The 13,670-nt window shown below is 38.8% G+C and overlaps 1 protein-coding gene across 8 annotated transcripts in view; it reads left to right on the top strand.

The window, feature by feature from the left end:
- LOC101162863 (serine-rich coiled-coil domain-containing protein 2) overlaps positions 1-5,325 on the top strand; it is a 44,328-nt gene extending 39,003 nt beyond the window's left edge. For 3 of the 8 annotated variants that reach the window (XM_023963032.1, XM_023963033.1, XM_011484349.3), the window contains one exon: positions 3,104-5,325. In XM_023963032.1, coding sequence (XP_023818800.1) covers positions 3,104-3,832 — 729 coding nt within the window. In that variant the 3' untranslated portion in view covers positions 3,833-5,325. Of the gene's footprint in view, positions 1-909; positions 950-3,103 lie in introns of all 8 variants that reach the window. The other 5 variants (XR_002874685.1, XM_023963035.1, XM_023963036.1 and 2 more) reach the window with 5 other exon arrangements.
- Positions 5,326-13,670: the final 8,345 nt, after the last annotated feature.

The raw sequence follows: 13,670 nt of genomic DNA, 5'->3' as shown, positions 1-13,670 counted from the left end.
AAGAGAATTCTACGTTTGAACACGTTTTTTTTTTGAAAAAAAAAATATAGAGATTTTTGTTTGTTTTCTACCTGTTTTTAAATAAAGGTTTATACCAAAATTCAAACTGAAAATGTCATAAAATATATATATATTTTTTTGTTATGCTGCGCTGATGATTGTGCACGCGGGCGTGTCAAATAGAGTAACAGTAGTAACAAGGCACATGTATGAAAGTAAAGAACTCAAATGAAAAGAAAAAAAAAAACATGCAGGATTTCTTTTTATTTTTCTAGCTGGTTCTTATTTTCACATCAACACACAAAATTAACAGATTTTCTTTTATTTTTATATTAAGTGCTCTTGTATTGACCTTTACTTTTTTTTTTAAACAAATACTTGAGTACACTTAAGGCTGTAGTCATGTTGTGTTTTGCTTCTGGTGTAATTAATCGCAGTCCTAACCAGCATTACTAAAGGAGAATATAAAAAAGGCCTTTTTTTAATTATACAAAACAATTTTTTTAAATGTTGCCAGAGGAGAAACAAAACTGAAGGCAAAAGCCAAAAGTCAACTAATGCTCTGACTCTCCAATCAGGAGCTTTAGCTATAAACAAACCAGTATGTAGCTAGTTTACCAGCTCGCTTTAAGACATCTAAATGAATGGGATTTGCTGTCATCATGCATGACACTAATATGGTTTATTTGTTGAGCTAACGTAGGATTTTGACCCTAACAAGGCTTTGTCTCTGTTGTGCTTCTGAATTTGCTGTAACTCAGTAATTGTGTTGTCTGTCTTTTATTCCTTCTTTCATGCCATTAATCCCTTCTCTCCTCTATGAAACCCAAGGCCTCTTACAAACCTAATTTTGATCCAATTTGATTCATTCTCTCCATCATTGTTTCCTTGCACATTACCTTTGACAAGGTGTGGAGCATCTAGCGTGCTACTTCACTGACACATCGTGGTATAGTAAATCTTCCTTCAACTTGGTCTGCAGCCCCCTCAGATCTGCACACGGCGATCTGAGAAGCATGCTATTCTTCACGCGTTTGCACGAGACTTATGATTCTTTTTAATTAATTTAAGTTTTTAATCCAGCTTTGTCCGATGCAAATGCAGTTGACGATTTGATTGTTTTGAATTGTTTTTAATGAACAGACAAATATATATCTCTATATATAGATATATATATTTGGTTTCAAAATCATCTCTTACTTTCCCCATCACACTTGAGACTTTATGTTTGCATGACTTGTGTAACATGTTTTGTTTCAGTCGACCTCCTAGCGTTTTAAAATGCACTGATGTTGTAACGTCAGCCTCCTGTGCTTCTGTACCGCACATCCTGCCATTTTCCTGCAGTCACAGACATCTTTTCAATCTCTTCATCCACATTCGTGCATGCTGATTTCTAATCACAAGCTATTTCTAGAGTGGAGAGATGCTTGAGTCGAGATCGATCACTTTTGGCCGTGAGATTTTCTTCCAGGTGCCACAAATTGGCTTGTTGGTGAATATCTTTTAGTGTGGTCGCTATGATTAGATGCTGAGATATTTACTCTGTTCCAGTGCCATGAAAGGCTCCGATTGATTGCTGCACAGTATTAGTATCTTTTGCAGACACCCGTAGAAGCAAATAATTACCAAATTGAAGCTTTCAGACTTGCCGTGTCTCAATCACTGACTACGCTCCTCTATTTATGAGGTATAAATATAGTGCACAGCGCGCTCTCATTACCGACCCTTACAATTAAAGAAGACAGAGAACTGCTATAATTATGCTAATTGAGATTTCAGTCAGGAATCACACAGTCCAAACTATAAAAAAGACCTGCCTTAAAAATGTTTCTGTGTGAAACAGGAATGAAAAGGGAGATCAGATGAGAGTAAAAATGCCCATCTTTGATCTGAGGCTGTCTTTATTTTTATAACAGACTTTAGTTTCATTATTTTAAATGTCAAAATCCAGTAAATAATTAAAGATGGATATAAAACGGCAAAATAAAGCTTACTTTAAGTTTAAATTGGAACCAGAAATCCATGCAACCTCTCGCAGAGTGAGTGGACAGCTCAGTGGGCGCACTGCACCGAGGAACCAGGAGGTGGGGCTGTGGCCCTGGACATTTGCTCGCATTGGCAGTGCAAGCGGGTCGATGATGAAAATAGAAACAACCACCATTACAGCTGTATTTTCGCATCCTTTGAAATCTTTTCACTTCCCACTCAGAGAGCGTGTTTGTGCCAAAGCCGAGTTCAGGCTCATTAGTAGCTGGAGATGGTTTCAGGTGGGTTGAATTGTGCAGCTCCCGTTCAAAGGACACCTAAAACGCTAGGATGGAATCTCCAATGGTAAAACAGAGCTGCCATCAGTCTCATACCGAATCAGTCTTACAATCAGGATATGGAGCATTTTTATTGATGTTTTGGGTCATAGGCTACTTCAGCCATGTTTCCTATTATTTTGTTAGATGGTTTTCAAAACTAAACATTGACTTCACTGAAAAAAAGGTCCCCTTTCTGGAGTTTCATACATGTAAAAATCAAAGTATGTCTGACCTTGTTGGTTCTTTTTACCTGGAAAAATAGCCAAATAGTCTGTTTTGTTGCAGTCTTCCCACATTTTGCTTGTTAGATCTGAACAAAGAAAGCAGGAGATACACAGGTTGTGGTAATGAACCACTCAGATCAACATTTGATCTATTGGAAAAGCGTTCCCAGTGGTCCCAGTATTTCAAAATACATTTAACAGAGTGTTTATGAGCAGTCGGTTTTTAACCTTTTTTTTTTTAAATAAACTCATAAAAAATGGAAAAGGCTGCTCTTGTTTTTATCTATGGGATGAATAATGTTTAGCAATTACTTGAAATGAAACTCACTGACTCATAACTTTAGTTGTTCTTCCAACAGTGTGTGCACAATATGATGTCTGAACAGATCCAGCACTGACATCCACATTATAGACAGAATCTACAGCCATTTTTTCTTTGAAGCCTCCTTCTGGGTCGTTCCCATTTTTAAAGAAAATATTTACTTCACTAAAGTAAATTTCTCCTCAGTGCTTGGTTGATTCCATTTTTCTGTTTACCTATAAATGTTGACTTTTTTCTTTTTCTTGCAGCCTCAAATACTACAGCCTTTCAAGCCTTGTCTCATCGAACCCTCCCACCGGGAAAGACCAGTAAGAACTCTCCCCATCGAGGGCCACAATGAACTATCAGAGAGGACATCAGAGGAAGCAACTCGCGCAGATGACTGTCCTCCTGAAGCTCTCGTGGCAGATGTGTGTTGGGCAGCAGACCCTGACAAGCTGACTCATCGCCTCCGCACCAACCTGCCCTGCCTGCGCTCTTGCACTCCACAGGAAATGACTGCAAAAGACAGCCCAGCGTCAGCACAACAGTGTGCAGCGCAGCATGGGTGCAAATCCCTCGCTGTGATAACCCACGACCCTGTCGCTCCAAGATCTGCCGGTTCCACCTGCCCTCGCACGCTGCCGCCTCCTCGCCTTCACAAGCGCATGCCACACCCGTCGCCCAAGCTAGGGGGCGCTGGAGGGTCTCCAAGGGCTGCATGCTTTGCAGGATCTTCGGCTAACCAGGCCAAGCAGCTGCCCCCTCCATCTAGGGGCCTTCCCTGCTTCAATGCAGGACCCTGGGTGCAGACTCAAAAACTGTTTAGCACTTCAATCACTCAGCCTCTCAGAACATCAGAGCCGGGGAAGGATTCCTGGCACACTAACACAAAATCCCTGGAGGAGTCCACCCAGGCGAGACTCGGAGACACCGGGTCAGCAAAAACCCTCATCCCTTTGAGGCGCTCCTGCCTCCCCAAGCCAAAGATTCCCTGAAGAGCTGAAATCCTCCAATCAACACTTGAAACTGGAATGGCGCTGTCATTGACATTTCTCCTCCTCTCCTCCAAGCCACAACAACAGTGGAACCTTTGTTCCTTCAAAATATTAAAGGAACCAACCTTAGGCTGCTGGCTGAGCTGGACCCATCAGTGACACTGATATGAGATTGCTTCGTAATGTTGTCTGCATTGGCTGCCATGATTTGCGCACAAATTCTTCTTTCTTTTTTTGATGTTGATTGAGAAAAAGCTGAAACTACAGTGAACAATCATTTCCTCTGGTCTTCACATGGAGAAGGTTCTAGTTTGCACATGTTATTGAATGCTGATGCAGAAGGAAAAGTGATAGGAAGCAGGAAAGGAAGATGTTTATTTCCTGCCTTCGTGAAAGCCATTTGTTAGAATACTGTCTTTTTTTATGGGAGCTTTGAGGGTTAAAAAAAAAGGATGTGAAATAAAAACAGTTAAAAGATTAAATGGATAAATGACTCCTCACTGTAAGCATGGATAGATTTTTATTTCTGACCACTACTTTTAATATGGATTTTTAAACCATGGGCATAATAGCAGACAGTTCTTTTCTTTTTATTAAAAAGACACACAAACACACTGTTGGACATGTGTGAAAAAGTTTCTGTCAATAGTGATGCATTATTAAAAGCATAAATTTGTTTAGACACAAAAAAAAATAGTTAGACTAGATTATAACAGTTTAAAACAGGTATTTGATTAAACAGTTAAAAAAAACCTCACAACTCAAAGGTGAATTTCAATCATTTTTTCTGCTTTGCAAAAAATGTCCAAGAAAACGACAGTGATTTTTTGTGATTTTGCTTTTAATCATAATTAAAAGACGGCATAACGCTTATAAATGGCTCAAAAGATGGTCAGAGTGGGTCTTTAAACTGAAAATTTAGCAACAAATGTACTTTTTGCTTTCTAATTCTGTAAATTATTTACCCCATTAAAACATTTTCAGGTTCAGTTTACACAAATGACCATCAATTCTTTTAGTTCCGTCTAAAGGTTTGTAAAAAAAAAATGTTGACCAGCAATTATCAGAAAAGAGCCAAACAACATAAATATCACATTGTCAAGAAGACAATCCCTATGACAACCACTAGACATCACTTAAAAAATTGAAGTTTTAATTTTGTATTCATCTTTTAATCATGCATCAGTTATTTTGATACACTTTTCAAAGAAATTATTTCTAAAAGGGGACAACTTATCTTCACTCTAATAAAAAAATGATAGCAGTGTGGTCTTCAAAATATCTATGCCAACATCAACTTCTGATAATAACATTTAGATGTGAGCCTTTTTTTTTGGCACTTAGATGAACACTCATCATTTCAAACCTTTATCTGAACATCACGATATCATTAAAAACAAAATACCAGTTTGCACTGGCAAAATATCCACTTCTTGCCCCGCTCCAAAAAAAGTTACAAATTGTGTCAATTAAACAACTTGTGCTTTAACAATGCATCTGTCTGTTTCTGAACCGACTTCTCTCTTTGTCACCCACTCATGGTTTAAAAAAAAAAAAGCTCAGAGATTCATTAAAGGTGTGAATCTGCAGCCTGGTGGAATTGTGTCCTCTTCCTCCTCCTCATGCCCTCACTCACGCACGTCTCATAGGGGAGATCAAAGATATTAGCACGGTATTTTAAAGCCGGAGGCCTTCAGGGGTAAAGTCGTGTGTGTCTCTGTGGTAGTTTTGGAGAATTGTGTTTATTGCTTCTTGGCAGAGTCCTTTCGCAGTCAAATGCTCCTGAAATGTCCCCGAACGGAGAGCAGCAGCGTGTTAAGAAGGCCTTCTGACAGCAACTCTGTTCTCTTCTCCGTCATGCCGCGTGACCGCTTGGTGTACGCCTCTGGCAGTGTCCGGTCTGCTGCGTAAAATAATGCACCCTGTGCAGACAAACGCACACATCTGAGCTGTGCAGGCTGCATACACACACATGTACAGGAACTCTGACAAAACTCAAGGAGACACAAAACACACACATCAGTTCACACAGCCCCAGCTGCCACACAAATGCACCTTTGAGCGCACGCACTTAAAGGCCCCATACAAAATGCATAGACGTGTATTTGCGTTGGACTTGTTTGTTCTTGCAAAACGAAACCTTCCCACTGATCCGTTTTAGCTCAGCCTGGGGAAAAGGCTTGCTCTTGGAAGCGAAGGTGTATCCATGTGGCTGATGAAGCATGTTTACCTGTTGGGATGGCTCGACACTGTGCTAAACCAGCCAAAAAGCCAATGTTGCCAAGGAAAGCCACATTTGTTTTAATGAAAACGAAATGAGAGACGGAAAGATGCACACGGAGAACGAGGTACATTCCCAGCAAGAGGTGAAAGGAAAATAAAAAATGAAGCTGGAGCAGCAATAATGCAGAAATAAAAGCGGTAATTATCAAAATAAGCTGTTTTTGGCAGACGTCCCTGGGTGTGAACGAACAGTTTTGTGAAGGTGTGCATTAGGTGGGGGGAAAAAAGAGGCAGAAAGCACATTTGCTTGGCTGCTTTGGCGACTAGAGAGTAGCCTGATGCCCTCAGCTGTGTCGTTCACTGCTCAGTAATGCCAAACAGGAAATCCATGTTGCCTGTTGTGTGTTTGTATGTGTGTGCATGCATGTCTCCAGACACCTCTGGCTGCCAGTGTTTTCCCCGTTAAGCTGTGTATGTGCAAAACAGAGAAGCTGACAGATATGTGTACAGAGGGCAAAGGCAGACTCATGCCACAGAAAATAGAAGTGTTATTCCGCTCTCCCTGTGCTGCGTTTTCCCCTTTGCCAAATCAATGTGCCTGTGCAGTTACGCAGTCGAGTCAATCAGTATTGCTTTTGCCTGCTATGCTGTGACAAACCCACTGGAGGATAGAACAAAACTCTGCAGAAATGTGTGTGTTTTCTTATATGATCTCACTTACTGTAATTTTAGAAAGGTGCATCACAGAAAACAGTGTTTAGCATACAGACGTTCACAGGCTGTCATTTAGATCTATTTATTATGTATCACAGTTACACCTATTTTGACATTGATATAGACAAGAGGTCATATTTCAGACTTTAGTCTTTGTCAGGTGATGTCAACTTTGTAAAACTACGTTGACTATAGTTTTTTTAGACCAGAAAAGCCATCTTTAACAGAACCACAACTTACATTTTTGCTGCACATTGCTTAAAACACAAGGTTCTTCATCAGTTTATTTTTTGGCAAATCCAAATTTGTTTTGATGTTTTCATTTTATAATGAATTTGAAGATTTCTTAATGAAATCATTTGGGTCTATTTAAACCAAGCATGCTGACTAATAATGAAGGGTTAGCTATCAATTGAAGTCCATACAGATGCTTTTATTTTGTTGGCAGTTAAATTAAATAAATTCAAGATTCAAAGACTTTACGGTATTTGCAGGGGCAATTAAATTGCAGGTGGTCCACCAGCAGCACTGCACAGGGCAAGAATATACAGCAACACACAACAGTAGATAAAAAAAAGAAGGATAAAGAGTAGTGTGCTAATGTAGTCTAATTGAACCGGTTAGTTCAAAAGGGGCCCAAGTCCAAGAGGTTTGGTTATTTTAATTGCATAGCTTAAAGGGAGGCTACACCAAATTATCAATACTTTACCCAGTTTTAGCACCAGTTCATAGCTTACAGATGCTATAATGTGAAGCACCTCACTTTTATAGTTTAAGAGGACTAGCAAACCAAAGTCTCTGGACTTGGGCCCTTCTTGAATTAAACAGGGGCGCTGCCATATTGAATAACTAGTGCTGCCATCTATGGGATAAAGCAAAACCCATGCAAGAGAGGCCCAAGTCCAGGAATTTTGCACTTAATGCATTTTAAATGTCAAGCATAGTCAATACATTACAACGGACGCACATAATCAGATAGCTTTTCCCTTGAAGACCATAGAACATAAAATATCAATATTTGAAAAATTGTGGACTTGGGCCTCTTTTGAACTAACCGATTCAATTATTTACAGAGGTAAGATTAATACAAGTTTGAAATTGGTTTAGGACTCAGTTAGGGCGAGGAACCAAAACTGGGCTTTATGGCAAGAACTTGATACCTCAAACAGCAACAACACCATAAAATGAACGGAGAAACAAAAATGAAGACAAAGCAGCATTTGACTAAGACAAGACTAAAAAAACAACAGACTGAGTGTGATTGATCTAACTGAAGACAGCTGTGGATAATTATCAAATGAAACCAGGTAAGACTGAGAGAGGGGGAGGAACAAAGCATGAAACAAAACATGAGGATTCCAGATGACCTGGAGGAGGGCCAGAACAAAAGCAAGACCACAAAATAGTCTAAGTCTTTGCAGCCAAACAGAGGTGAGGGGTATCATGAACCACTCAAACAGAATAGGAAGAGGAGCAGTTGCAACAACCCTCTCCAAGAAACATGAAGAGGAGAAATTCTGGCCAGCCTTCACCAGTGAACACGAAGAGGAACGGCTTCAGTGACCCTCCTGAGGGATAAAAGAACATGAATTAGGAGTACAGCCGGTGATCCTTGCGACCCGACCCAGGGACATGAAGCATGAAAGGGAGCAGTCCTGGCAATCCTCCTCAAGGACAGGGAACATGTAGAGCTGAGACTCTGGCAATCCCCTGGCTTGATGGGACGTGGTGTAAGTTGAACAGGGCAGCAGGAAAACCTTCTTCTAGAATGACGTGGACTGTAGTACCCAGACAGCTGCAGCTAAGAATCTCTTGCTCGGTTCATGTTGGTCTGCTCAATCTGACAGGAACAGATGCTGTAGGACCATTGACTGTAGATGAGAACTGGACCGAGTGAGTGTGACGTCACCCATAGGAAATGATTTGCCTCTGGTTCCAAAAAAATGAAGTTAACTGAGTCACCATTTATTCACGAGACGGCCATCGCCATGTTGGAGCCAGAAATCCTCAATAGGCAGTGATTGGTCTGAGTCGGTCTGAGTCAACATTTCTAAAGCAACCCCTCTCTCCTATCAGAAGTGAGCATGTAAGAAGACCACAGCCCTTCCACTAAAAGTGGGCTCTGGAGAATCTGTCAAAAAAACTCTTCAAACTTTCAAAGCAAGACCACAAACTCACATTTGCGGCATCTGATTGGTCAGTTTATAACTTGAATAACTTACACTACAGCAAAGATTTCATGGAAAATTGTTTAATATCTAGTTTTATTATGATGAGCCAGAACATTTTAGAAAAGGAAGCAGAGCAAGAATCGTTATTCTGAGAAACGTAATGAGCTGTTTATTCTAAATAAATTTTCTGCTTTTTGGGACCAGCGGGCCATTCCGGTTTGGAATCCCTGGGGGAGGGGCCACCCAGTCCAATTCTCATATACAATCATTGTGAAGGACCCAAAATTTAGGAGTCCAGGTTTTTGTTGGAACCGTTAAACCTTTAATAAATACATTTAAAGCATGACAAAACCATGAAACAAATGGAGAAACATTTTTTTTTTAACTTAAGTCTCCAACTGTTTTCAGTGGACAACCTCTGTAGTCTATTGTCACTGTAATTTTTTTTTATAGAAGTAAGATACGTGACCCCCCCAAAATACATACAAGGACATCAACAAAAAACTAAAAATTGACATTTTTTTCCATACAAATTGAAGTCTAATTCTCAAAGAAAAACAACAACAAACAAACCATCAGAGGTGAATGTCTGCTTTGCATAAACTGTCTTTCACAACATTCACAGCTAAAAGAAGTCAGAAAATCTTATTTTATAACAATGCACAAACGATACATAGACAGACTTTTCTGTATTGTTTCTTAAAGGTGCTTGGATTTTAGAAGATGACAGACAATTTTCATCATCATACTGCAATCCAGACATTGTATTTCTCATGACCGATGCTTTTAGCCAAAGTAATTTAAGAAGTTTGTGACTATTATTCAAAAATTGTGGCCAAAATTGGGTTGAGTGTTTTGCCTGAGAGCTACAGCTGCATATTATATTTGATATGACTTCACATAATATCACAATTATGTGCAGTGTGACAATTTTTTTTTTTTTTTTTTTTTTTTTTTTTTTTTTAGTGTGACAATTAAAATAAGTACATCTGTCCAATATTGTGTGTAGAATATATGAACAAAGGAGAATATGGTAATCAACTTAAAATGTAAAAGATAATTCTATTCAGGAGCATTTGTAGCCTTTGATTGGTTTCATAGACTTTGCTTCTTTTATGCAAATCCTTACAACTTGTGCTATCTTAGATGACCCCACCCTTGCATTAACGTGTTCTCCCTACCATGACAAAGGTGGATAAAGGTGAGGAGGATTTCATGTAATCCATGGACACCAGTGAAGATCACAAATCATTGAAGAAAAAAGGTTCAGAGCACTGTCTAGTGCAGGGGTGGGCAATTCCAGGCCTCGAGGGCCGGTGTGTCTGCATGATTTCCAGATAGTCTTGCCCTACTCATGGCTGATTACCTGGTTCAGGTGTGTCCAGCCAATAATCTTGCCCTACTCATGGCTGATTACCTGGTTCAGGTGTGTCCAGCCAATTAGAACATGCCAGAGCAGGGTATGCTGGAAAACATGCAGGAATGCGGCCCTCAGTGCCCACCTCTGGTCTAGTGGGTCTAGATGACCCAACTCCCAATGTTAAAGTGCCTAGGATAGCACAAGGGTTATGTAAAAAAATTTTCCAATGATTTTTTTTTTTTTTTTAAAGATGGCATGCTACAGCTGTGCAATGATTAGAAGTTCCAGTTTTCTGAGAAATGTTGCCGGTTAATGCATGTGTCTAACTGAACAATTGGCTTGATTCTTTTAAACTATATGTTTGAATTACACTTTGTGTTCCAAGCCTTACTGATACCCTTCAGGAACTTTAACAAGTGTGGATACAATACCCAAAAAAGCTGTCTGCAAAACACGTCAACAGAATGTTCACGGTTTTTGGAGAAATTAGCATTGAACGAGGAGAGAAGACAGACATAGAAATGACTTTCTTTTATTCTTTGTTGACAGGTCAAGTTTAACAATGATGTCCTTCCATTCTTCACAGACCATGCAGCCTCTTTACACCTTGCACATAGTGCGTTTTGATAATGAAGCAAAGAGATGTAGGGTGGATAACAGTCTGCCAAGCTTAATGAGTTTAGTGACACTGTCATTAACCTGGAAAAGATGGAGTGCGAAAGGTTTTTTTTCCCTTTTGAAAGGGAACCGAGCTCTTTCATCAGAGACTGTCCAATAAGTGTTAAGACTCTCTTGTTAAATCAGAGCTGCCACTCAGAAAGTAGAGTTTTGGAAGACTATACGTTAGATAGATTAATAGGACTGTCTGTATATGAAAAGAAAAAAAAAAGTAAAGTCAAATTGAACATGTGTTCAACGGCTGTGCATTTTTATACGTAGAGGCTGAAAATGGACTTAAAAACTCGCTGAGGGAAGCGTAACCATGATGGTTCAGAACCTGCATTTACGTTTACATCTACATAGACTTTTCATTGAAAGTGGTCGCTTGAACCAAATTGCCAAGGGAGGTGTGGACATAACATTATAGTTGTTATCCTCTGTCCAGAGATGTGATGTGTTTCATGTTTGGGTCATAAAAATGACTCAAAAAAGAACCCAATGTTTGCTGCTTGCAGTTGCCAATAAGGGGAAAATTAAAGGGTGGTGGTGGGGGGAATTCTAACAGCTAAAAAGGGAGGACGATGGCAAAACAGCTCACCTCTGTCTGTGTTCAACCTGTGTGGCAGAGCAATTTTACCAATTCTCCATCCTGCATGTTGTGGTCTGTGCTTCTCCTCGCACAGTTTGTGTAAAAACGTGTCGATTGTGGAAATAATGTTTTTCTATAGAAAAGTTTTTCCAGCTATCCAAATTGTTTATTAGTTTTATTTACTTGTGATAAACCTTTTGCCACATTATGTTTGATGAAACATCCAGTCATTTTTCACCTGTTTATTGGACCATATTTTTTGCTGCAAAAGAAGGGCGGTTCTTTTCCTGAGGGAAGGATTTGAGCAGGGAAAGATGTAGAAGCAAATGAATGAATCCTACCAATGAATGAACCCTACCAAACAAAATTTTCCCAAATTTCTATGGATAGATCTACAGATGTGTTCACAACTATCCCTTTGTGTTTATGGGTTTATTTTTTTTTCTTTTTTTCCCAAAAGATGAAAAGAATCATAATAGTTCAACATGGCATCTTTGTTTATTCTCAAGCCCCTCTTGCCCTTCGTTGTGTAAAGTAGTTGATTAGTGTTCACAGCTGCTGACCTTGTCAATGAAACATTGAGCTGCGTCCGCACGCTGCTCCATGTGTTCATGCACTCATCATCAATTTAAAATGTCATAACACTGTATTTAGTATGCACGTGTGCACGTTAGGAATGACCCCGCAGCAAAGCCATCACCTTCTGTCAAGAAAGAGGTACGTTGCAGAAATGAATAAGCAATTTGTTGGTCCGCACTGCTCTTCACTGCAGCTTTAAATACCTTAAACATTGGTCATGAGGTATGAACACCTCTTAACTTGCTATATTAATTTTTTCTGCTGCAGAAAAAGACTGCAATTTACCTGTCAAATGGGATATATCCTTGAAGATTAATTGTAGCTTATGTATCTGCATTTATGTGAGTTAAATAAGACATGAAAAATTGCAAATGGTTGTTGTTTATCTCTGTGGTAAAAAGTTCATCCCAGCCTCTAAAGAGTTGCTATTTGTTCTGATAGTGGAATAGGATAAGCTCATATAAGTTCCACTCTTACAGATCTGTTTTAGGATATCCTCCGAAGCCTATGTACATCAGATAACTTGCCTGCAGATCTTTAAAGTGCTGAAAATGGACCTCGAACATGTTTTATTAGCTGTATGCTTTGAAAAAGTCACATATTAAGCCATTTTCAGGTAAATTATTCAAAATCCTTTTGCAAATCTTTTGCTTCCCTTACGTTAATGTAATGTCTTTTGTAACTCTTAAGGTCATAGAGGAAAACTACAGCCACAATGTCAGTTAAATTGGATTTTTTTTGGGGGGGGGGGGGGTCACTGAGTAGTATTTTAGAGATAATGTTTGTCCATCCATACTTTTGGAGCAAAGTATACATATTTCCATATATGTCTGCTGCAATATTGCAGCTTTTCCTACAAGGTTAGATATCAATTTTTTTAATTTTTTTTTTTTAACACTAAGACTCTCTGTATTTAAGGTTTGTTTTTGTTTAGTAAATCCATTGGTTCAACACCATATCAAATGTAGTTGATGATTTACATTTTATGGTTTATTAAAAAATAAATAAAACAATAACCATGTATTTTTGACAATACATAGATATTTTTTTATTTTAACATGATTATGTAATTTGTTCATCTGTGAAAGAAGCGTAAATTCTTTTCAAATTCTGCTACCTGTGTAGCTTTTATAAACATACTGTCCTTATAACATGAAAGTCAGGACCAGTCAAATATTAGGGATTCTTACATTCATAATGAATGATGAATTAACATTTTTTGTCTAAAAAATTCTAAAGCGATAAAAGTTAAGGTTTATTAAGAAGAAAAGGATATAGCTTTTTATAAAAACCATAAAGGGCTCCAGTCTCAAATGTTGTACTTGGGTACCTTGATGAGTAAAATGAAATAATGTGCTCTTTGCCAGGGCTTATGGGAACATTTTTGCCTCACATCTATAAACCTTAAAAGTTTTGCTTTTACACTGTGCACCTAAAAAAAAAAAAAAAAAAAAAAAGTCAAAACATTTTTTATAACTAGCTCATCTTTTTTTTCGATCTTTACTTTACTGGTAAAAGAAAATGCTGCAACAGGGCCGCAGT

This window comes from Oryzias latipes, chromosome 15 (assembly GCF_002234675.1).
Source record: "Oryzias latipes chromosome 15, ASM223467v1".
Classification (NCBI taxonomy): domain Eukaryota; kingdom Metazoa; phylum Chordata; class Actinopteri; order Beloniformes; family Adrianichthyidae; genus Oryzias; species Oryzias latipes.
The sequence above is the reverse complement of the archived record's forward strand: the minus strand, read 5'-3'. Positions and strand labels throughout refer to the sequence as shown.